A 26926-nucleotide genomic window follows, 5' to 3' on the forward strand; every position below is an offset into this window, starting at 1 on the left:
AACACGAAACTCTTTATGTTTTTTTTTTTTCTTTTTAACTACAAAACTCCATATAGTTTGATACCATTACTATAATTTCAAGAAATAAAAGCATATATGCATTGGTGTTAAGAAACCCTACAAAAGCTTAGAGATTTAAGATTATCGTTCTTGTTTAGGGTTTTGTATATTACCAAAAGAGACCCAAAATTCTTAATTTCAGAAAAGAATCGCTGAAACCTCCAAATGCTTCACTAATAGATATTGAACCATACAATTTTAATCGTCTGCAGGGGCAAACTTCTCAGCCTAGATGTTCCTCAAGATGCCAGTAAAAGAGAAATCTAACCTAAGTACTCATCAGAAGAAAAAAAAAAAAGTAAAACTTAAGAGAACAACTGAAGTATGCATTTCCTCCATGATATATATATGCATTAGTTTTAAGAACTATCTAATCATACGGACCTAGATTCAAGACATGGGTGACCGAGTTGCTCGAGGCCGCACCGGAGTCTTCGAAGGGCTCACCCTGATATGATATAATTCACCAGAACAAAGTATTTAGGAAATTTATTCAAAATGCAATAGTTTGAACAGTTTGATCAGAAAAGTGTGGAAGAAATGAACCTTAACTGGAAGGACCCCAATACTGCTCCACTACAATTGAGAGCAGCAATTGCACTTTCAGCCTGCAAGAGCAAAATCCTGGGTAAAGATTGTCCAAAGCTAAAAAAATTATAATATTCGGGAGAAGACTGAATAAGAGAGGTAAGAATATGTGTGATCCCGTGCAAATTGAAAAACCCGGGGGATGGAGACTTGGGCTTCGTTTGGGGCGGCTTTCTTACTGTTTTTTAAAGCAATTTTTTAGTACAAAAATAAAAATTTTCTACTCGAAAGCTTCTTTAAGAAGCAGTAAGAAAGTCGTCCCAAATGAAGTCTTAGTTATATATCATACAAAGGCCTTGCCCCGATAGCCAATAGTTTGGCTCATTTTAGGATTTATTTGAAGCAACGTATTCACTATTTTATTTTTTCAAATATCAACTATGATAATTTGGCTATAAATTACTGGGTAATTTTTAAAAGTTTTTGTAATAAGAACCAACTTTTTATACCCAAATTCATTAAAATATGACAAATATAAGAAGTTGTTGTTCGACTTTTTTTAAAAGAAAAAAATTATAATACCAACAATAACTTTAAAACTCTACTTTCCACAATAGTTCAACGATTTTTATAGGTGGTTGCAATCATCCCAAATAGATTCTTAGTTCTTTCATTTTACTTCGCCTTCCTTCAAATACTAATTTTGCCACTATGGTGCATGAAATTTCTAAAAATGTATGGATTGGGGAGTTGGATGCATGCAGTGCTAATGACCTCCAAATTATAATAGAGATAACCTAACCATGGCTCCTGTTAACCCTTTAAAGGCCAAAAAGGGGAAATTGAATACTAACCCTTGCAAATTCAACAAAAGCAATTCGAGTGGCATTATGGTAATCTCCAAGAAGCCTCAAGCGATAGACCTGCACCAAAGAGGTTGGTTCAAAGTTTTATAGGTATTAAGTTTTTTTTTTTTTTGGGTTTTCTGGGAAAGGCCAACTGACCGGTCCACAAACTGTTTCAAAGAAAAGTTTGACCTCAGCTTGGGTGATCTGCAAGCAATGATAACAGTAACAGGTTAAAGAAGCTGAAAAATAGTGTATGATGTATATGAATAAATAATGCACTCTAAAATATACCTTGCTATCAATATTTGTACAATAAATGGTTCTTGTGCACATTTCACGCTCATCTTCAGACTGAATGCCAAACAATTATCAAAGTGCTATTTATCAGCAAAGTTATCAAAGACTAAGGCTTTGTTTGGGACGGCTTCCTTTTTGCTTCTTAAAGTAGTTTACAGCTTTAAGAAGCAGTAAGAAAGCTGTCCTAAACGAAATATAAATTTTGAAAGCTGACCAAGTTCATTTTTCCTTACCCTTGGCAAGTATTTTGGATCTACAGGTGCAATTGCAGTTTTGGAAGGAAGAACTCTCACTGGGTAAAACCCAAGCATTGTTCCAGAAAGACTTAAGGAGGCCCTTGCACCCTCTGATGATTGGTAAGCCCAATTCCAGAGAAATTAGCAAATAGATGTATAAATAAATATAAAGATGTAAGAATAGTTAAGGGCGTTAAGGTCCAAATTGCAGAAGAGAAAATTACCCTCATCGGTGAACTCAACGAAAGCAAAACGAAGAACTGAGTTTGGGTCACCACATACACGACAATCAACAACCTTCAACAAAAGAGAAACAAAATTTAGAAGAACCATCAGATCGCAAAAAACTAAGAAACAATCAAGCAAGCATAAAACGAGGAAGTTACCTGTCCACAGCTCACAAAAAGTGCTGCAAGCTCTTCTTCAGTTACCTATTAGACAGCAATCAGGCTTAGTGAATCAGTTCATAATTCAAAATGTACAAGACAAAAGGCCGGCATTGACTGAAGGTGTCTAGGTGCACATATGTACATTATTTATCCCTCCAAAAAATAAAACACGAATACTACATGAAATGAGACTTGTCAATTGGACTCATTGCCTTTATATCTAAGGTGCTCATCATCATATAGACAAATTGTTAGCAAGATACAACGCTAAATTTCAGTAAGTACAACAATCATAATTGGCCTAACAAGGAACCTACCAGTGTACCCCTAAATACAAACATTAACAGCAACACTAAATTACATAGATTCTCTTTTATTAATTATAAAGAAATTATATATGAATTATGGCTAATTCTGGCATGAAGTGTATTGTGATATATCCAATTGATATTCCCCTCAAATTGATGTTGATCATTCAAGAAGTTTCAATTTTCCCACAAGGAACTGATGACATTATCATGTCATGGTTTGCATAAAAATGTTCACAATATGAAGGTTGGCAGAAATATGTGCAAGAGAAATAATAGGAGGGTTGAAAGCTTACAAAACCAAATAATAGTTCACTTCAATAATGATGTGGAACGTACATTACATGAAGATTAGGTTAAGGAATTTGCACGCTTCATATGTAGAGCACAATAATTATATCTTTATAGCGATTTCGAACGACAACATAAAACACAAAGAACGGTGACATAAGCTTAGGCTAAATCACATATATAGGAGTTAAGACCGTAAAACAATCAATTAAGCTAACATTGCATACATGACAAGTTTCAACAAGAAATCCCTAGACTAACAATAGGATTAGTCACTACAAAAAGATCATTCACACAACTCTTCCAATTATTAGGTTTTAGCGGAGAAGCATTAACATGATCTTCATGAATATAATAAAACCACAATCAAGGATGCAACTATGAAGATAGCGAGTTGGGTGTCGAGTTTACCCAAAGACAAGTGAGATACGCACTCCAGTAAGGTTGTTTGAAAGCTGGGAAAGAAGTGGACAGCAACCACGAGCCTTCTCGCACCAAGGAACAGTAGGGAAGAGGTGCAGAACTTCAGGACAGCAGCGGTGCTGATGTGGACAGATCCTAGACAACACCCAATAAGGTGCAGAAGAGTTTCGACCAGGGAGGGGGTGGGTAGGGGTTCAGCCAAGCAATGGGGTGGGAAAGAGGAATGAGATCGGGACTTGAATTCTAAAGTTTGGTGGTGGGGAAAGGGTAGAGGATTAAATCTGAAATAAATTTCAGATTTAATGAGTAATTAGGGCTATGTTTAATTGAAATTTGAATTTGAAATAATTGGGGAATTGGGAGGGAAAGCAGGGAGATGATTGTATTAATTAGATCCTTAATTTATGGGACCTAATTAATTAGAGAGAGGAGGGGGAAGGAGCTGGCCAAGGAGAGAGGAGAGAGAGAGAGGTTAGGCATTAAGGAGGTGGGCCCAAGCAATTAAGGGGATTGAGTACTTAAATCTGAAATCAATTTCATATTTAAGTTAATTGGGAGGTTTTCCTAAATTGAAGGAGGGGAATTTAAGAAGAGTTTTGAAATTCAAATATTTTGAATTTGAATTTAATTCTCTTCCTAAATTAGTGGGGCAAAATTAGGAAAACCCTTATGGTGCATTTGAATTCAAATGTTTGGAGGGAATTCTGTGGCCGGTGGCTATGGTGGTGGAAAAGGATGTGGCCCGCGGCTTTAGATGGTGGAGCAAGGGGCCGGCGGCCAAGGGCTTGGGCTAGGTAACTTAAATCCACGAATTGTGCACTTTTCTAATATGGATTATGACAATTTAGGGAAGAATTTAAAATCTGAATTTGAAATCAGATTTTGAGTTGGAGCTCCCTAGTAATCTTCATACTCCATTTTTGGAAAGAGGCAAGATAATCAATTTTGGATCCAAGGGAGGGGAAGGCCGGAGGTTAGGGTTTGGGCTTTGGGTGGTGTTTGGCTAAGGAGGAAGGGGTGTGGGTTAAGTGGAAGGGATCTTGTTGAGGTTGATCGGCGACTTGGGGACTTGAAGTGGTTGGCGGGGTTTGAGGAAGAAGAGGTGGCTGGATGTAAGGGAAAGAAAGAGACGATAAGAAAATACTACGAGTACTAACCGCGAGTCCCGGAATCCACCGGTGGCTAACGGGTGATGCATGACCCTCTCCTAGGATTTCTCCTCTCAAGAACTCAAAAAGAGATCAAGAACAAAAAAGCTGAAATTTTTTATTCATATTCATCATTAACCCATAATTCATGAGAACTAACATATAAATAGGCCTCATGAAAAAAAAAAAAAAAAAACAATGACTAAAATGCCCTTCAGGCTACAACACCACATGACCACCCCTAGGGGTAAAATGAGAAAAACAGAAATACAAAATAAACTAGTACATAAAACACATTAAAAATAAACTTCAGATCATAACCGCTGATCTCTGATGTCCTCATCATTCTCCCCGGGTGGAAGAAAACTCGACTCCGTCGAGTGGGTGTCTCGAGAACTCTCGTACATCTGAGTCGATCTGCTGTAGCTCCTCGCACTCTGACCATGTGTCTTCTAACTCTGGTTGACCTCTCCACCTTATGAGATATCTTCTTTGTCCACCCTCATTTGTGAAGATAATGTCATCACTCGGAATCATGTCAATCTTCTCCGCTATAAGTGATTTGGGAATATTTGGGAGTGGGATTTGGGAATATTTGGGAGTGGGATTTGGGAATATTTTGGAGTGGAGGTAGGCTGGTGATGTAGGCAAAGGGGAGGTCAAATCAAACCCAAAAAAAAATTGGTTTTGACTTCCCTTGAGCTTGCTAGCTCATTAATTTTTGAGCTAAGATTTAGCTCATTATGACCTGATTTTTAGTTCATTTATTGAACTAAGAGTTAGCTCATTATGAGCTATATTTTTAGATCATTTATTAATTTATTAGTAGCTCATTATTTTGTCTCTTCTTCTTCCCCTTGTCTATTTGTTTCCCGTGGATGGTTCTTGGGTTCCCGTGCCTTGGCTCCTTGGTTTCCACGGTTGGCTGCTGGTTTTCCGTGCTGGGTGGTTTTCCCGTGCCTTGGTGCCTCGGTTTTGTGCGGGCCTCTTTGGTTTTTGCGGCTGCCTCTTCGGGTTCCTGGTTGGGCTGCTTCCCGTGGGTGTTGGGGGCTTTTCCGTGGCTTGTGGAGCTTGGGTTCTTGTGCAGTTTTGGGGATATTATGAGTGGGTTGCTGGCTTTTCATATTCCCTATTTAAATAAGTTTAAATTAATGTTGTGGGGTTGTTTGTATTCCCCTCTCATGTCTATATATAGAGTTGTTTTGGGATGTTTTAAGTAAGTTTATGATGTGATTTTTGGAAAGAAACCAGAGGGTTTTCGAAAAAGCTTGCGAGCTTTATCCACTTCTTCTTCTTCTATCTCTTGGGGAGACTTACGAGTTCTTTCCACCCTTCTTCTCGAAAGCAAGTTTAGGTGTTTTTGTTTGTGTCGTTTGTAAGAGTCAAGCTTGTAAGTGTCTTTTATATTATATAAGTTTGTCAAAGTTTGTAAGTCATCTTTTAATATTAAAAGTGTCTTTTTTGGGTATTTTTATGTATTTCTTTTATTTAGGAAGTCATTTCTTTTTTGTGATAAAAAATTTGGGGCCCTCTCCCAAATTTTTTATTACATTAGCTGGGATTCTCACATGGTGGGGTCGCAGGCTCAATATGAAATGGATTTGGTGGGTTAAACTCTGTATCCTCATAGGTTACTAAATCATCTATGTTAATAGAGGGATGAATGTTGAACTCTGCAGGCATATCCATCACGTAAGCGTTGTCATTGATTTTCTTGACTGTTTTAAGTGGTCCCGCACTTCTAGCATGTGATTCTTTTACAGTTCCTTGTGGAACTGCTCCGGGCGAATCCGCACCACCACTGAATCACCAATCTCAAAAGCTTTAAATCGTAGTTTAAATTTAGCATGAAGTCTATAATTATTAATGTTCTTGTCCAATTAGGCGTGCAATTTCCTTAAGTAATTCATGTAGATGCGATGCAAATGCAGCATGTTTTATGCGAATTCATGTGTCCAAAATTCAAGACTCAACAACATAAATAATATTGGAATGATGTGAAGCAAGAGACTTGGCGTGCATAATGATTGGCGTGAATTGCGGGCTCACACAAAAGTTTTAAACAGAGGATAATTTTGGAAGAAAGATTTAAAACACACGCAAACATACTGACTCACAAGAACACATAGATAGGAATAAAGACGGGTCAGTCACAAAATGATAGGATATAAAGTTTTCATTTTTTTAAGAAAACTGGTGTAGGAGCAATGAAGACATCCTTAGCTACAAGGGCATTTCTATAGGGAGTTTCAGCTAGGGTCATAGGTAGTCTTTTAGGGGCAGCAAGATAATCTAGCAAATTTATCCAACTAGGAGAAAGATGATCCTTAACATGGAAGGACAAGAATATAGAGGGCATAATGGGGAAATCAGGAACATGATAAGACGAGGGGTCCTAACTCATAATCATAATGGGATAGCCCAAATAGTCACCAGTAGGTATGGGACTCAAAAGATGGGATAGAGAGTCTAGAATAGAAGTGGGCACAACAGTTAGAGAGATGACATGAGAGTATGAGCTAACACTCTCTCTAACATTAAAGTCGGTACGAGGAATGATGAGATAAGTCCAATCAAGAAAGACACACCCGTTCCAATGTGAATCTAAAGGAGCAACTCCTAAAATATATTCCAATAAAACACGATGCTCATTTTTCCAATTAGGCTCAGAATCATTCATATGCAAATTATTGTCCTCCAAATTCATATTAATAATCTCAATAAGTCCAGGTTTTGTTATAACCCTAAGATCAATGGATTTAGGGTCAACTAAATCGGGATATGAATTCGGTAGTAAATTCAGTCGAATCATTTCCAACTCGAGATTATCGACATGACCATCAAAATTATTCAAGATTAACTCAGAATTATTTAGAGTCAACTCAGTAGGAGATATAAGTAAATCAGAATCTTCCGAATTTAATTTCAAAGAGCTCAAGGTCAGATTCATATCAATTTCTTTCGAGATCAACTTAATATCATCTAGGCAGACCTTATCCAAAGGGATATCATTGAGGAGACTAGGATCAGGATGGACTAAGATATCAACGTTTAAAGGTTCTAAATCTCCTAACTTGGGATTTAAGTTATGTAGGGAGTCTAATTTAAACTCTTCAGTTTCATCCTCAAAGAAGTCCTCGTTATCAGTAATATCAATAGTATCTACAAAATGGATGCACTCAGTTTCAGGTTCAGGGGACTTTTTCTTAACAATGCAATTTTTTGTTAAAATAAAACATGCAGGGTCAAGAACCGGAGAGGCCAAAGATTGGGTAGCCTCAGAATTCACCTTGCACTTAAAGGTGATAAAGTCATCCACGAGGTGAGGTGAATCGGGATCCACCACGCAAAGAGGGCGCGTGCTCAAACAAGGTGGGTTGGGATGGCTAGGAGTCGGCCCAATTGGGGAGTCATATGGGACCGATCCAATAGAATACCCAATAAAGGGTCGGTCATCAAGGCTAGGTGAAGACCTATAGAGTGGGGCAGCAACCTTGATGTTACTAAGGGATAGGTGGTCTCTACCACAGTGATGTCCACGATTTGCCCCAACAAGAGAGGCAGGGGGTGTTCCAGATGAAGATTACTAAGTGTTGGGGCCACTACGTGAGTGGGAGTGGTATGTTGGACAGGTTTAGGGGTAACCACAGAGGTAGGGAATTGAGTAATTGTCGATTGGTGAGGACTAGGAGTCATGATATAAATTTGGAGTGTAAAAGGTGAGTATGACTGACTTTTACGTGTAGGGTTCTTGAGAATACAGTGCCTAAAAGTTTGATGAACATGAGGTGACTTAAAACCAGATGGTTGGTCACAGGTAGAGGGCAAGTATTTAAATTAAGGTCTCGTTTCATGTCTTTCCAATGAGAAGTAGGGTATTCACCATGAGACTCTTTATAATCTTCCAACCTCATCCAAAATTGACGAGCCCGACCGTTCAGGCGAAACTTTGTAATGCTAACCTAGTGGAATTCGGGAATATCACATGATTCAAAATAGTCATCTAATTGTCTAACTCATTCCCTAAAGTAGTAAGGGTCCGAGAAACCATCAAAGGTGGGTAGACAGTAATGTGACTCTAGTGAGGTTGTTGTGGCTTAGGCTCAGGTCTAAGTTGATAAGCAGAGTGGGGCATCTTCCGGCTAGCATGATTGACTGAATGGGGCACATTCCTAGAGTGGGAAGAGTACACATGTTTCTTCTTCATGGTTTTAGTTATAGAGCCCACTACACTAACGAGTAACGAGATCATTTAACTTCTTTTAAAGTCCTATCGGATCCATGGGAAGGGCTAAGTAAAGCCTGATGAAGATTAGGTGTAAGGGACAACACCTAAACATTAAGCTAAGCTAACTTAAACTCACTAAAGGAGGCAGAAATTGTTTGGACAACAAGCATAACAGTGGCTTAGGTAGTCTAGGCAGTTAGGAAGGTTGTTAGGTTAGGGACAGCACCTAAACACTTCAGAAACTAGCCTAACATTCACTAGATGTGTGCAGGAATGATGTGGACAACAAGCATAACAGTAATTTAGACTAGGTTAAATGATGATATGCATGCAACAATACATAAGAATGGTTAGGTAAGCTCCTATGATGACTTCTAACACATGTAACGCATGCTACTCATGCTCTGATACCAAGATGAAGTAGAACATACATGCGAATATGAATTGATTTAGGATTTTGCACGTATAAATTTCAAGAACAATATTAAATAAAAACTTATGTTGATTTAAACGCTAAGATAAGACAATAAGGTGATAAAACAAGCTTAGGCTAAATCACATGCATAGGAGTTAAGATCGTAAAACAATCAATTAATCTAACATTGCGTACGTAGTTGGTTTTCAATGATAATCACTAAATTAACAATGAGATTAGTCACTAAGAGATATACATCACTCAACTCTCTAATATACTAGACTTTAGCGGAGAGAATTAACACAGTCCTAGTTAATAAAATTAAAACCACAACCGAAGACGACTAGGAAGGTAAATGATTTAGAAGATTAGCTCATTGTCATCAAAGCTTAGCAACCATCAGTGTTTATCGGAGTTTGGACATCGGGACAGCAAGTAGGGGATTCCCGGAGGGTTTAACAGCAGTTCTTCTTACTAGAATTCCCGGGACAGCAATTTGTCAATATCTAGAAAGTCTGGACAGCAAGCAGGGTCGTTCCGGCAACCTGGACATCAAACTACCTTGCTCAAAAGTGCAGAACAGCAACCCTTGAGGTGGACAAAACCCTGGACATGACTTGTGGGGAGACTAGGGCTGCTGGACAACTGGCAGTGACCTTCAAGTGGTGCAGGACAGCAGGTTTTCCCCTCTGAAATTCTGGGACAGCACTCAGTAATACCAAAGAATAGAAGAAACCAAGAGGGAGAAACTGTGGGGGCCGGCTGTTAGGGTTGCGAGGGAACTAGGGGGTGATTGGAAGGTTTAAAAGAAGGGAATTAATGTGAGTTAATTAATTTGTGGAGAGAGGTAGGGGCCGGCCATGCAAAGGGGAAATTAATTGGGGTTTGATATTCCTCCCAAATATAAGATGTGAAATAAAGAAAGAGAATTAAGGGAGGATCTCTAATTATTTCAGATTTTTAGGGATTTGGGAAGTGTCCAAATTAGAATAACCTTTTTTTAGGAAAGGATTTTAATTCAAATAAATTTGAATTTGAACTTTAAATTCTTTCCAAATCTAAGATGATCTAAAGTAGGCAAGTCTTCAATCTTTCCCTAGAAGAGAATTGTAACGAATGGAAAGATGGGCAAGTAGGGCCGGCAGCATGCTTGGAGTAGGGATTGATTGGATGGGTTTCCTTAAGTGATCTCGCCTAAAATTAGGAGGAATTAATGGGCCAAAAATTTCTCTTAATTTTAATTTAAAGTTAGATCCAAGAATTGAACACCTTCCTAATATATATTATTTCGATTTAAGAAAGAATTCAAAATATGAATTTGAGATCAGATTTTGAATTGGATTTCCCTCCTAATCTTCATGCTCTATTTTGGAAAGAAGCAAACAATCGAAATTGAATCCATGGGAGGGGAAGGTCGACAGCTAACTAGGGATAGGGCTTTGGATGTGACGATTTGAAGATGGAAAGTAGGAAGGCCAGCGGTTGTAAATGGGGGCAACGGAGGGAAGGTGTTGCGGTGGGTGACAGTAGTTGGCGGCTTGAAGGAGGCGGTGGGGTTGTCGGTTGAGAGGTGGAGGGGGATCTTGTTGAGGTTGATCGGCGGCTTGAGGACTTGAAATGGCCGGCGGGTGTTTTGGAAAGAAGAGGTAGCCGGATGTAGGGGAAAAGAAGAACCGATAAGAAAATACTATGAAGACTAATTACGAGTCCCGGAATCCACCAGCGGCTGATGGGTGATGTGTGGCCCTCTCCTAGGGTTTCTCCTCTCAAAAACTCACAAAGAGATCAAGAACAAGAAGCTAAAATTTTTATTCATCTTCATCATTAACCTAAAATATAAGAGAACTAGTCTATAAATAGGCCTCAAGAAAAGAAAAGAAATAATAACTAAAATGTTCTTCGGGATACAACACCACATGACCACCCTTAGGGGTAAAATGGGAAAAACAAAAATATAAAATAAACTAGTACATAAAACATAAAAAAATAAACTCCAGATCATAGTCGCTGATCTCTGATGTCCTCATCAATATCATCAGCAAAAAGTATACACCAAAGTACATCTGCTTGAAAATGTCTAAGCAAGAACATCCATGATTAAAGCAAGAAGATATGGGGCTTAAAGTTGATCCTCAATATAAATCAATTGAAATAGGAAAAAACTTGGTCAACCAACCTTGTGTTCAAACACAAATAACAATTCCTATATGTATATCCTTAATGACTTGAATACAAACATTATCAACTCAGTTCTTTTCTAGAACTCTCCAGAGCACTTCTATTGAACCTTTATCATATGCTTTCTTTAAATCAATAAATATAATATGTAAATCCTCCTTACTCTTTCTTTACTTTCCCATCAAACCTCTCAACAAATGTATAACTTCCATAGTACACACTTATTTGGCATGAATTCAAACTAATTTGAAGAAACATTAGTATCACATTGTAACATATGCTCAATTACTCACTCCTATAATTTTAATGTATGATTCATTAACTTAATTCCTCTATAATTCATACACTCTTGTGCATCACATTTATTATTAAAAATAAAAACCAACATACTCCTCCACTCATCTTATATCTTTTAAGTCTTCAAAATAATACTAAAAATTTTAGTAACTAAGAAATTCCTTAATCTCATTAGCTTTTTCACATTTCTATTGGAATATCATTAGATCCTACTATTTTTCACACTTCATTTTCTTTAAACTCTCTCCAACTTCAATTTTACTAATATGATGATAAAAACAAAAATTTTATTTTTGTTTAGGGTGCTAATGTGACTAAAATCAATCATATTCTCACAATCTTTGTTGAAATTTTTCTTAAAATATCAAAGCCATCGATATTGAATATCCTCTTCTAAGAAAAGCACTTTTTCACTATCATCATAAATGCACTCCACTTAAACTAAATCCTTCTCTTATCTCTTTGCTTTGACTAACTTAAACATAAATTTCTTGTCCTCTTTAGAATGAAATTTATTATGTAAATCATTAAAAGCTATTTTTTTGCATCATATATTATTTTCTTAAACTCCCTAAGGGTCCTCTATATTTTTCCCAATTTTTTGAGATTTTACATCTAAAATAAATTTTACAACTAAACTTATTATTTTTTATCATTAATTGCATATTTTGATTCTGCAGCCAATTATTTTTACTATTTACAACTATTACTTTTGATTCTCCAAGCACACACTTTGTAAAATTTTTAATATCACTAACTATTTTTTCCCACATAATATTAACTTCCTCATGAATAACCCAAATCTTGAGATCTTGAATCTTACCCTAAAAAATATTTTAATTAGGATTTTTAAATACCCTCATCTAATCCTAGAATAATATTTTACTTTATTTTTCTTTTTTCACCCCTTCATCTTAAAGTCAAAACCTAATAAATGATACTAAGTACATAAACATTCACTCATCATGACAAAGTGATAAAAGATAAAACTTTATTGAAGCATATAGACCATAACAAAGATAACCTTCGTGAGAGAATTATAATTTATAACCCATAAAAACACATTTAGCATATCGAGCATAGAATTAATAGCATTCATGGAAGTAACTAAAATAGACAACCAAAAGTATGCATTCAAGGTACTTGGGATGTGTATGAAAGAGACAAAAATAAGGAGATTCAACCTTTAAGATGCAAGAAAGCAATTTATTAATTATATAGACTATCATGGATAACGTTTCAATCCAAAAGTTAGATGAAACGTAAGATTCCAGCAAAAAATCAAACATCTAAAAGGTGATGTTTCTTACATTTAATAATGTCATTTTGTTGAGGTGAATAAAAACATGTCCATTGGGAAACAATTCCCTTTATCAAATGAAAATCATAAAATTCGAGTAACATATATTCACTTCCAAAATCAGATCTTAAGACTTCGATGTTGGAAAAGAACTAGGTTCCAACATGAGCTATAAATTTTTGCAAGACTATTAACACTTCAAATTTATACAACAACAAGCCTTTATCCTACTATGTGGGGTTGGCTACACATATCCTTTTCTGCATTGTATCTTGTTAAGGGTCAAATTCTCATCTAAATCTAATAAAGAAAATTCATTTCTAATATTTTCTAACCAAGTCTTTTTAGGTTTACCTCTACTTTTCTTAATATAAGTCAAATATAATACATCTATTTTTCTATTAAATTTATGAATGCTAATTAGTTGAAATTTTAATTAAGTTTCATATTTTCACAGAATTTTTTAAAAATAACTAATAAATTTTACATCTCTATTAGACATGATAGTTTCTTGTAGACTAGGTAACTTAACAACCTAAATAAATATTACTTAGTTATATATTATGCATCAACAATCTTATTATAAAGAATAAAACATGTCATTATATGAAAATCATCTGCAATGACAAAAATACAATCATGCTTCCAAAAAGACGGGCAGATCTAGCACAATATTCGTGGTTACATCTTCTTAAGGCTAAAGAAATGAGGGAGTATATAACCCATTATTAATTTTGCTACCCTTAATTGTTTGGCAAGTTATACACTGTGATATTATTCATGCTATATCTTGTTTTAAAATTGGCCAATAACATATATGTCCCACCACAACAATGGCTTTGCCCCTACTAAAGTGACTAGTAGAACCAACAACATATGATTCTAAAATAATGAAATCTCTGAATGAAGAATCAAGAATACATAGATGGGATACCTCACTTAATGTATCAACAAGCTTATTTTTTTATCTAAACATAATATTTAAGTAAAAAAGTAAATTCTTATAAGTACTTAACTCATTCAATAGTCTTTATTTGTCTTTTGTAAGGTTAGATAATTAAGTGCATGATTGTCAAAGTTAGCAACAAACTCTATTGGTAATAGATAATGCTTCTAGTATCAAAGAGAATATACTACACAAAATTCTCAATTATAGATAGAATACTTTGAATTATTTCATTCCATTTCTTAATAAAATAGTCAATGGCTGTCCATCTTAATATAAAAAAAAACTAACAATACCTACACTTAAAGCATCACAACAAGCCACAAAACTTCACGAAAAGCTAGTGATTTAAGCACAATAATGCTTTAAAAAGTTTTCTTAAATATTTAAAAAGAAGGTCAACAAATTTTCTGTAGTGAAAACCTTCGTTTTTAACACCCTATGAAATTAGAAATTTGACGTTACCAAATCCATAATAATTTGTTTATAAAATGAAGAAAAATTGTGGAACTTTCTAGTTCATAAATATTAGGAGGTCTTCGAAATTCATTAATTGCCTTTAACTTATCATCATCAACAAGTATTCTTTCACTTAATAATACAAAAGCTAAAATAATAATAGAATAGAATTATTCTTTTCACAAAACTTCAAAAACTCTTCAATAATGCACAAAATGACCATTTATAGACTTGTTATATATTTAAATATAATCAAAATACATGACAAAAAAAATTTTAAAGAAATGTCAAAAAATATGATTCATAATTCTCATGAAATTATTGGGCTCTTCACTTAACATATAGTGCATTATTAATCAATCCATATTAGTTCTAAAACTTGTTCATTCATCTCAATCACATATTGTTACTTAATGGTAACAACTTCTTAAATAATTTTTCTTAAAATATTCCAACACTAGTCATCATTTGAAACATATAATTAAAATTATGGATGGGAAATTGATATTTGATATTAATATTTTGTATTGCTTCAGTGTATACACATATATGCCAAGACATATCTTTCCTAGGTGTAAAAAATATTAGAACTACAATGGGCTTGAAACTCTCTCGGATAAATCTCTTTTTAATAAGATATATATTTATCATTTAAGTAAGGCATACAAGCTGGATTCATCTAAAAAGATAATTTAGCAATTAAATCAAAAGCACGGTATATGCTTTAAAAGGGTGGTAATTCATTTGAAAGATCATTAAAGAAATAAATCTTTAATATCAAATAATATTCAATTAACATCTTCAAATATATTCAAACTTTCAGTAATACCAAATGCATATTATTTATCCACCATAGCATAGATCACTCCTTTTAAAATCTCTTTTTCAAAAACATGTTGATTTAAGATATGCAATTATTTACTTAATTCATCAAAAGTACTAGATTTTTTTCAATAAAGAAAACATATTTTTAGAATTATTCTTCTTCTGACAATAGCATGCGTTTTAGGCTTCGTTTGGGACAATTTTCTTACTGCTTTCTAAAATAGCTTTTTAGTACAAAAATTTATAGCTCAAGACTTTTTTGAAAATTTTTTGTACTAGAAATTGTTTTTGAAAGCAATAAGAGTTGTCCCAAACGAAACCTTAGATTTTTCAAAATAAGAAATATCTAAATCATATAACTATAGACAACTTAAGATAATATGTACAACATATTATCACACATCAAATCTTATCACTACATATAGTAAGTTGAATCAACACCTAACATCTTTATGCAATAGAAATCAAAGTTTTACATATGCCACTTTGTATGATTACAGAGTACATTTTAGATTTTGACTTCATACAATAAATAACCAAAGTAGCAACATATTTCAACTATTTCATGTGAGATTAAATCCAATACTTTTATGTCCCATAAAAAATTAGAAAAAAAAGAAAGAAGTTTCTCTAATACCAATTGTTAAAGCAATCAATTTGTTTATAGTAAAACGACTAACAAAATGAAGTTGATGAAAGCATAAAACAAATAACAAAACTACAAAAGAAACTCAATACCATGTAAGACACCATACTTTTTGTGGTTTGATTGTAACCTACATCCACGAGAGAGGAGAGAGCAATAGATCCACTATCAATAGGCCAAATTGGTGGACAAACTAATAGGACGCATTAAAGACTTCCCAAAATCCAAGTGCATGGAATCCAAGCACAAAGAAAAGCTTGAAATCTATATGAATAAATAAATAAGAAAACTTCCTCATACCCATACAAATATGAAAACCACATAAAAAGATAAAATGTACTAAATCTTACTCTAAAAGATACCCCTCAAAAGCTCTTCATGCACTATATGCTTGAGCCTTGAGATAATCATGCCAAAAAATTTTCAACCTTATACTTCCTTCAAAGCTCTAGTCACATGTCATAGATCAAAGAGAATTGTGTTTTATTTCAATTAGCATGAATCCATTATCTTAAATCTCATGCTTTAATAACCACTTACAATAGGATTAGCACATAACAAATGTTATGAGGGTTAGATTCTCTTAATTCATAGCTGACAACCCAATCCACTGTTTTAACTCAAGCACCACCAAACTAGAAAAATGGCTTATTAGTGATCTTTTTCAAAAAGGACAAAAGCTACCATAAAATACTATGTGACACCCACCCAATTTGAGAAAATTTTCAACTCAAATTGGTGGATAAATAATCTAAATATCCTTAAGAAGTCTTCAAACTTCGAGCTCTAAAATCTTCAAAGAGCGAAGCACCATGGAACCCCATATGACGTAGAAAGCCTTAGATTAACACCAGCACTCACTAAAATACATAGATATATTCTAAGATTAATAGACTGATACAAAAAGCACACCTTTCATTGAAAATTCGTACCCTCAAAGTGGAAATATCTTCGCTATAAATGTGGGATTGAAAAGCTAGCCTAGGATAAACTATGATATTAAATCAATCCATCTAATCACTTGTACTAGAATTCACTTCAAATTGTTTCCTTCCTTTGTTCTGGAACTTGAATGCTTCCATGAAGCTAGCATTTCCTACTTCATCAAGTCATTTTTCCTGATGCAACTAAAGCAGTCCACTTAAAGTTACGCTATATAATACATAAAGTTCATCAACTTTCTTAGGCTTCCTTTGGTTCCACTCAATTTTTCTTGCTTAACATTTTGAAAATTCATGTTGGATTATTAAAAAAAATTAAAATCCCTCAATTTTCTCATGCAACTTCTTTGTGACTTAATGATCATAAGGATTTAGTTATTATACAACTCACATTTCTACGTGAAAGTAAAATTAATTTTACTCTATACAGCATAACAAATACATCAAATAGTTTCACAAAATCCAGTCATGGCCATCATGACAACTAAGGCACCTATGCTAACTTTTAGGACTTTGGCAAAGTTGAGAATCTACACATGAGCACTCAAACAAGTAAGATGTTTCCTGAAGTGAGGTAAATGCCAAATTTTGATCAATTTTCTAGTCATACCACCATATATCTTCATCTTCATTATACCAAAACTAATTGCCATGCATATTTCATTGTTTCCATGAAAATATTGGCACTCTCATACGGATCATAATTGGAAGGCATATCCTTGTGATGACACATACCGTATAAAAACTTAAATATATAGAATATGCTAATCATTACATTCAATTTTGGGCATCACTAAAGAACAGCAATTGAATTCAAATCTAACCATTCAGCAGTTATGTTAGCATTTACTATCTAGCTCGTGACCAGCTATACTAGCATTTACTAATTATCCTACTTATGATCGTTATCCGATTCTAGACGAACATTCTATATAGGTCATTTATAATTAAAATAGAAGAGAAGTATATCCATGTATCTACCATGACACTTACTTCTATCATGCTTAGAGTAGGGCCCCTTTTCCGTAGATATCCCTTAACCAACAATCAGAAAATTCTTATTATCTCATATATCTAAAGCTTCAGAATCAAATCCAATGTATTTGAAAATAAAAAACTCCTCCAAATACTACTTTTACATTCTTGTTTAATTTTTAAATTATTCTAGTTCCCCTACTTTCTACCACATTTTAAAGTATTGTTTAACTCTAAACAGTTGCTCTATTTTTAAGTTGTTTGAATTTATATGACTATTCTTATCCTCTCATAATCTTATTAATTTTTTATATGGCATGGTCGATTTTCCAATGAAGTAGTGGTCAACTAAAAATTGAAGGTTTTAATTTTGACTCGTGACAAGTTTAAGTATTCAAGCTTATTCAAGGAAAGCCTATTAATTTTATGAAATCTTTTTTAATCACTAACGAAAATTATAATGTATATAAAAACAATCATAATTTATTTACACAAGTATATAATCAAATTTATTAAATATAAAAGCATATGCATGCATAAATCTTATATTAAATTTCTCTTGTTAATAATTCCATAGAGTATTATTATCTTTTAAGAACCATATATATGGATATGATTATTAAAAAATTAAGCACTAATGCTACATTAATAATATTCTATTCAAAATAATCTAAGTTTGTGTCTATTAATTAAACTTCACCTTTCATTTTGAAAGTAAAAAAATAATTAAAAAATGAAAATAATCAGTAATTTTGTTTTTTAAAAAATGAAAATAATCAGTAATTTTGTTTTTTTATTCTTATTGACTTTCTAAACACTACCAACATGTGCTTATAACATAAAGAGCACAAAAGTAGTATAACTTAATCCACATCATCAAACATCATACTTTACAAATGTGCGCTTGGTGTACCATCTTGCAAGCAAAAGTAATTGTACTATATATTTCAAATGATATTTGTTGATGGGCCTTTTGGATAGGTCTAGCTTGAGTCACAACCCTAAATGCTTGTTTTCACCAAGACCTTTATTAAGACTAGAACAAAAGGCATAGCAAAATCATCAAAAGAGCATTTAGATTCATATCCTCCTCTTCTTCACTCATATTATCAGGCATCTTTCAATAAATAAATAAGAAAATCTTTTAATGCCTAGTATAAATGCAATAATCATGTAAAAAAAAAAATAAACAAGGGGAAATTAATCATACTATAAGATCTCCATCGGGATGCTCCTCAAAGAAGGCATCATAAATGCCTATCATGTGATATGTGTAAGATCTCTATGAGAGAGAAATCCATGAACTTATGCTACTTTTAAATCTTTCCCATAAGTCACAAACTAAAAAATTTTGTATTTCTCTTTAAAATACACCATGTTAAATAACTTGCATTACTAACCTAATACTACAAAATAGGTTCATAGTATATATCATATAGATAAAAACCCTTGATGTTTGGTTGAATTTCAAACCATCCACAACCTCTGCTCAAGCACCACCAAAGGCAAAAAATGCCTCATTTGAGATCCTATGCAACTATATTTGGGATCCACCTCAATAAAAAAAAATGAGGTGATTCCGAACAATCCCCCCCCCCCCCAATCGACACCCAACTTAAGGTAGTAGCAATAAATTCTAAATCTGCTCTGAACTCACTCCAAGCTAAGCACTCTAAGCTCTTAAAGCACTTACGGTTAAGCATTGCACAATCTTGTAAAGCACAAACAAAGCCTGATCTAAGCACATCAAGCAAACATTACATAGTAAGATAGATCCACCAATGCTTAAGGTGCCCTTTCCAATGAATCTATGTAGCCCTGAATTGATATATCCTTGCTCTAAAATATTGTACTGGTATGATCTGGCACTGAAAATAATTATGCAATGTTGATTATGAAATTGAAGATCAATCCAACTAATCAACTCAAATAGTCATCCCTTAAATTGTCCCCTCTTTTTTGAAACTCAAACTATTGCAATGAAGAACCTTTACCTATTTTCTCAAATCGAGTAGCTCCAACACAAATCATTATGAAACTAAAGCAACTTAAGTAAAAAATGTGCCCTAAAACCCATAGAGTTCATCAACTCTCTTAGTCTTCAGAACAATCAATGCATCTTTACATAATCTAAGAATTTTAATATCTATTAAGAATTACATCCAGCTTCATTAAGATTATTCATATATGGTTTTGCAAAAATGATGTATACAAATTTCATAACTTGAATATCTACTAAGAATTTACATATATATTAATAAATATTATTCAAACATGGTGTTGCGAAAATACGTCTAAGACGAAGGTAAATAGCACAAGATAAACAAAGCTTGATCTTCTTCATCGACCAACACATTTACATTCCCAGTGGCGGAACCATATAATCCTTATAGGGGGCAATTGCCCCCCCCCCCCCCCCCTCTCAAAATTGAAGCTGGTTCCACCCCTATACATTCCTCAAATTCTTAACAATGGAACAAAATTCATCAAAAATGACTTTCTAGCACACCTTTTTGCAGGCAAAGCAAGTATAATCTATATTTTAGATAAAATTTATTGGATGGGCTATTGGACATATAAAAGGTTCTAACTTGAGCCTTGACCCTGTCAGATATGTGATTATTTCCTTAAAGGCCTCTATGAAGACATCATATGCCAAACATAATTGGATTGTTGAGAGAATTTTCTTAACCATCAATTCATGATCTTCTCTCTAACAATGTTTGAATACCACATGAACTCTTATGCAAGTCCCTAAGAGATTAGTCACACCTTAATTTTTTAAAGCTGAAAAATCTTTAAGCAATAAAATTTCCTAATCTCATAATTTGTTTGAATCATCATTCCAAATTTTATATGCCAACTTGTCAGGAAAATAAGCTTTTCTAATACTAATAGTTAAAGCAAACGATTTGTTTACATGGCACCTGTTAGGGATGAATTCAGTAAGCATAAGAAGAACAAAAGGGATCAAACATAAGAAAGAAATTAAGAGTTATGGGGTATGGCAATAACCTGCATCCAATGGAGAGGAAAGGAATTGGTCCTTTATCAAGAAGTTTCGTGGGTGTGAAAAAATGGTGTATAAAAAACACTATTAATCCCAATGCAACCAATCTAACCATAATAATAAGCCTCAAATCTCTCAAGACAACAAATTAAAAAAATAAAATCTTAGTATTATGTAGAATATATAAGAGCCACACTGACAGATCAACGAGCAAAATAATATCAAAATTAATATACCAGATGTTCCTTGAACATGATACAATATAATTATTGTTGATACACAATGCATGAGATGAATCCTAGGAAGGTCATTGTCCCCATCATACTTATCAGCAACATAAGTATAATTTTAGGATCATTATTACCAAACATGCCATAACACCTGATGGGGACATCAGCAGCGATTTTGACACATGTACCTCCAGGAGATGCCGGAGATCGACGGCCACGATCATGATCTATATTTTCATCATTTTATGTAGTAGTTTATTTTATTTTTTGTAGTAATCTATTTTTATTTCATGTTTTTCCGTTTTTGCCCTTATGGGTATTTGATAGTTATTGTAGCCCAAGGGACATTTTAGTACTTTACTTTCTTTGTCATTTTGAGGCCTATTTATATGGCCATTTTCTCATGTAATAGTTTAGCTTTTGATGAAATGAAAATTTACCATTATGTGCTCTCTTTGTGAGTTCAAGAAGATCTCTTGGTGAGTTCTTCACCCTCCTCGATCTCTTAGTGAGTTCGCCGGAAAAGACTAGATCTCTTTGTGAGTTCTAATTCGTGCTAACTAATCTTGTGGAAATTCAACGAGAAGACATTTGAGGTTAGTAAATTAGTAGTCGTCAAATCTTCGGAAGCTTCCATCTCTTTTCCTCCTTGCCCTTGCCGCCGTTTTCTCCAAGCAACCCTAAGCCGCCGGCCAACTTGCACCTCCCTTCCTATTTCGCCGGCCAGCAAAATAGCCACCACCGGCCGGCCACCCACCGGCCAGCATCCGGCCACCCGCCGGCCAGATCCACGCCGGCCAATCCAATCTGCTCACCTGTTTTCAAAATTTGAAATCCCATGCCAAGGCTTTAATTTCTTTCCTATTATACATCTCCTTCTATTAGGAAATTTGGCCTATTTTTATTTCTTTTCATTTAACGTGAAATTCCCAACAGCTAGAAACTAAAGCCATTTAGGAAATTTTTCCTATGTAATGAATCTGAGAATCAAGTCTCAGATTTGTTAATTCCGTAAGCTTATCAAGAGAGGCCACGTCACTATTTTGATTGCTCTCCTCTCTCCATGGGGCCGGCCACCTCCTCCTCTTTTCTCTTTCCAATCCACACTTAATCAATAATTAAATTTCTCCTAAATACCTCCCCATCTATCACGGGATTTCAGTTTTTATTTCAGATTTCAAATCTGAGATTTGAAAACAAAGCTTCCCTATTTCCTCTAAATTAAAACTAAAATCAGATTTCAGATTTCTTCCCTCCCACTAAATAACATCTCTTTTCCTTCTCCCTCCACCACCCCAAGACCGATCACCTCCTTTTTCCTCTCGGGGACTCCTTCAACCCTAGGCAAGAATGCATGGCGGACCCCGAATTTGAATGGGGACTTGTATTCGACACTCACGGCAACCTCGACATCCAACGATCGCCGTTCTTCGACGCGGGATTTGATTCCGACGACGATACCGTTGGAGCCTACTTGGATCGGATCCTACCGACTCTCATAATCATCATCGACAAACAACGTCCCGACTCCGAGTGGATCATTGACGGCCGCCCACCCGCTCCTCCACATCCGGCTTCTTTCCCGGCGACGAGTCCTCTCAAGATCACTTGTCTACTAGTAGCATCGCTAAGCCTAATTACGATTCTCCTCCGCTAGCCACCACTTTCAAAACGAGTGACAGACCTCAAGGTGAATAATCTAGATCTTAAATTTGGGGCTTTGTTATTCTTAGCTATTTGCATTACTTAAAATATTTAATAGTTATTTTGCAAGTTACCGTAATCTCTACATGTGATCTATTGCCGTTGCTAAATCTCTCAACCTCAAATTCTTAACTCAATCTTGAGCAAGCAATGAGTTAATTATTAGCAAGATAAATTCCATCGCTCTTATTAATTTCTCAAAGGCAATTCTTGTTCAACCGCATGTGGTTTCACATCATATTTGGTATCAGAGCATGGTTTGCTCTAGTTTTGCATGCTAGACATCATCCTAGGAGTTGTTTTAACTCGTTTTACACGTTGTTACATGCATGCTATCATTTAAATCAGTTTAGTTACATTTTATGCTTGCTTTCCACTGCATTCCTGCATGCATTTAAAGTTTGTTAAGCTTGCTTATCAATGGTTCAAGTGCTGTCCTTAACCTATCCGCTTCATTAGTTGTCTAGGTTTCTTAAACATTTTATGGTTTGCTGTCCACACAAAATCTGCACCATTTAGTAACCATTTGGGCTAGATTTAGGACTCTTTCACTTGCTGTCCACGCTCTACAGTCCACCCAAATGGCTTAGGTGACTTCGTCCTCCACATTAGTTTGCTGCCCTACTGTTTCCCGCACCCTTTGGAGTATGTAGGAGTGTTGTTTTAGAGTGTTTAGGTGCTGTCCACTTCCTAAAACTCTTCCTAAACACTTAGACAACTTTATGCCATGTTTAACTTCCAATTTCCATTTTATTGTTTTTTTCATAGATGTTTAAACTTCATTTTCCTTGGCCCGTTGAGCTGATCAGTATCCAAGACGCAGGAAAAATATGTCCTCAACATCAACATTTTTGGACAGAAAACCCTCCCTGAATACTTAAAACACTTCATAATACAGTATGGCCACAATGCTGTAATGTGCCCAATAGGACCATGAAATCTGGCTAAACCATATTATCATTCGCTGAAGAATTAACATGATGCTGAACCTCATGTTCTCATGATCGATAACATTGCCGTAGATATTCAACATGACATCCATCGAGTGTTTAGAGATTTCACTATTCACCAGAACAATTAAGCCTTGAAAAAATAAATGAAAGATACAAAAATCTACAGGAACTTAGAAAAGAACACAAGTAGCTCCCTCATATTCAACAAATGCAGAGAAAGAAGAAGAAAACCTGGTGATCAATGTCAGAAACATAGACAGTCCTTCTAATTGTATCTTCTCGTTGAGCCATACTAGTTCGGTTGTTCATCCGTCTTTTCCCTTGACTGTAACCATTCTTCCCCTGTCAAAACAAAAAAAGAGTTAAAGGAAACATCAGAAGAACTAAGAAGTAATAAGTTAAAAGCTCAAAAATCATCAGGATATTTCAAGGCTCTCACCCGCCTACCACCATTTGTATTGACAGCATTGGGATAGCCGCCGTTTGGATAACCGCTGTTCGGATATAAATCATGTAACCCGCCGTTGTTAGAGAAGAAGCTGCCACCGTCCCCAAATCCCTTGGATGCATGGTTGATGTGCGATGGTGGCACAAACTCCGCAGCCATGGGGTTCAGCTTAGATAGCAGCTCCTCCAGATCCCTCATGTCCTGTTTGAACCCATCCTCATCGTTTCCTCTGCTAACGCCATTGGGCAGCTGAGGCGTCGGCGCGGCCGCCTTCCCAGGCCGCTGTTGAGCCATCGGCGGCTTGAAGACCTTACGTTGGAAGTCCGTGAAGGACGAGTCATGGTGTGGCCGCATCAAAGGAACAGTGATCCGCGCCTCTCCCAAATAGTCAATCTCCTCCTCTTTCGCCCCAACGGCGTCGACTTCGCGGCTCGAAGAAAGATCTGAGCCGTCCGTATTCTCAACCACCGCCATGATCGGACCCGATCGCCGATGGTTCAATCGCTGCTGCACTTCAGACGACCACGATGCGACTAAAGTAGTAGCATCCAGGACCCTTAACTTCGCATTCCCAAACCGCCGGCGATTCGTCCTCTATGGATCATCGGGCTACGTGCCGGGGCTAGGCGCAGATGGAGAAGCCTGCGAGGGCTTCAATGTGCGCACCGCTCGTGATTCAGAAATAAATGCAAGGAACGCTAAGCACAGATGGAGGTGAAGAGGAGAAAGGAACAGGAGGGCATTGGACTTGGAGCTTCCGTTGAATCTGCTTCTGCTGATCAATTTGAGTATTTTGAAATTTCTTCTTCAAAAATAGAAGGTTTCTTCCTTTGAAGAGTTCTTTGTCGCTTGCTATGGGCTCTCCACCGTTAGAAAGGAAAAGGAATTGACAAGAAGAGGCCTTTAATCCCCGTGTACGAAATGATGAAAGGGCACGTGGCGAGAGATCAGTGGCGTCGGCTTGTAGGAAGTATTCGACCATCCGTGGTGGAAGAAATCGCAAGATGCGGATAACCGTGCAGTCAATGAAACTCCTGGCACTCTCATAATTACTTAAGGCTTCTTTTTTTTTTTTTTTTTTGGCCAAAAAATGTCCGATAGACTTTGCTTATTCAAGGTGAAACTTCCGCCCAAATGCCCAACAGAAAGAAAATAGATGGTAAATTTTTTGAAAGGGTAATTTACGTAAATATCATTACTTTTTTATGTAATTACAAATTCTATATTTATATTTATTTATATAATATTTTGTGTCACGTTTTATGTCAGCCCGACATAAAACACAACAACAATGACCTCCCATAACCTAAATTACTATATTAATTATGATACAAGAGCTAACTGCATAATCAGAGAAGAAGAAAATAATAACTTAGAACATTAATTATAAGCAAAAACATTTACTTTCATTTACATTGTTTTTATAGAGCATCTATCAAAATCTCAAAACGCTACTAATCTCAAAAGACTTCATACATAATCAAAAGATATAAATAAAATACAAACAGAACATGACTCTATTGTGGTTCAATCCTCTCCTTTTCTTGTCCTACAACAATCATAATGATCATCTGATGAGCAACATTGCCCGAAAAGATATATAACTCTAATGCAATGGTCACGTATAGAAAATAAGACTTTCAAGTGTATCAACAAGTGAATGCAAGAACATTGTTAATTATCACTACAAATGAATTATGCATAATATATCACAAAATAACATGTAAAAATACTATTACACATACACTTTTATGCTGAGTTTTATATTAATTTCATGACATCAAGAAGGTCGCATAAAAAAAAATGATATATTTTTTTGTACATTTTATCATATCGATTGTTTTTTAATGTGTCTCTCACATTATCATAGGTCAAGACATTTAGGTTTAGGTCTCCAACCTATAGTTTATTGAGGTCACACTGCCTCTTGAGCTCTCTCTATCTTTATTGCACATAGGGTTACTAACCAAGGCCGCATTGACTCTACTAGGTCACACTGGCCATCAAGGTCGTATTGTCCTATTCGCCTAACATGTGACATAACAACCACCAAAATTTATATGGATCTTAGATATTAATGTTTGGGTTATGTGATATAGTACAAACAATTATAAGTGAAAAGTTGTATAGATTATCATTCTATGAAAAGTCCAAAAAATAAAAAAGATGAAGCCATATGTAACCCACAACTAATTCAATTGCAGGTATATAAGTAATACTCAATAATTCACATATTGCAATAAAAATACGTATCTTGCCTCTATGATGCACTGCCTCACCTAGTCGGATTCCTCATGTTCGTGTATGAGTGTAAGGCACCTTCCAAATTTCCTTTCGCATGAATATCTAAAGCTAATTCCTCATTGTTTTCCTCTTAATATACAAAACCATGAATATAATTCCATTAATGATAATTACACAATTATACTAAATTAGAGTATAAAATAAATTTATTATAATCACTCTCACTCAACTGCTTTTGTTTTTGCTCCCACTAGACAACAACATTCAATAACTTCTCTTCATCCTCTTACCTTTCTAATCAACCCCTTATTTAACACTTACTTCTTCCATCTACAGTAACAAATACATTTCCATAATTCACATATTGCAATAAAAATACATATCTTGCCTCTATGATGCACTGTCTCACCTAGTCGGATACCTCATGTTTGCGTATGAGTGTAAGGCACCTTCCAAATTTCCTTTCGCATGAATATCTAAAGCTAATTCCTCATTGTTTTCCTCTTAATATACAAAACCCTGAATATAATTCCATTAATGATAATTACACAATTATACTAAATTAGAGTATAAAATAAATTCATTATAATCACTCTCAC

General features: G+C 35.2%; 1 protein-coding gene across 1 annotated transcript; it reads right to left on the minus strand.

Moving 5' to 3' along the window:
• Positions 1–207: 207 nt before the first annotated feature.
• LOC110092329 (polyadenylate-binding protein-interacting protein 11-like) lies at positions 208–24962 on the minus strand. Its single transcript, XM_020816834.2, has 10 exons — positions 24075–24962; positions 23867–23977; positions 2356–2400; positions 2194–2266; positions 1967–2079; positions 1728–1787; positions 1593–1640; positions 1443–1511; positions 607–668; positions 208–508 (listed from the first exon to the last, which is right to left on the minus strand). Exons 1-10 carry the CDS (start codon positions 24555–24557, stop codon positions 451–453), a joined length of 1122 nt encoding a protein of 373 aa, XP_020672493.1. The 5' UTR covers positions 24558–24962; the 3' UTR covers positions 208–450.
• Between the last annotated feature and the right edge of the window lie 1964 nt (positions 24963–26926).

The sequence above is a fragment of the Dendrobium catenatum genome, unplaced genomic scaffold (assembly GCF_001605985.2).
Source record: "Dendrobium catenatum unplaced genomic scaffold, ASM160598v2 fragScaff_scaffold_943, whole genome shotgun sequence".
Classification (NCBI taxonomy): Eukaryota; Viridiplantae; Streptophyta; class Magnoliopsida; order Asparagales; family Orchidaceae; genus Dendrobium; species Dendrobium catenatum.

Coding starts and splice junctions, on each gene's coding strand:
- LOC110092329 (XM_020816834.2), bottom strand. CDS start 24,557: ATGGCGGTGGTTGAGAATACGGACGGCTCAGATCTTTCTTCGAGCCGC. Junction 2,401..23,866: donor TTTCTGACATTGATCACCAG/GTTTTCTTCTTC, acceptor GCTGTCTAATAG/GTAACTGAAGAAGAGCTTGC. Junction 509..606: donor TTGGGGTCCTTCCAGTTAAG/GTTCATTTCTTC, acceptor ATATCATATCAG/GGTGAGCCCTTCGAAGACTC.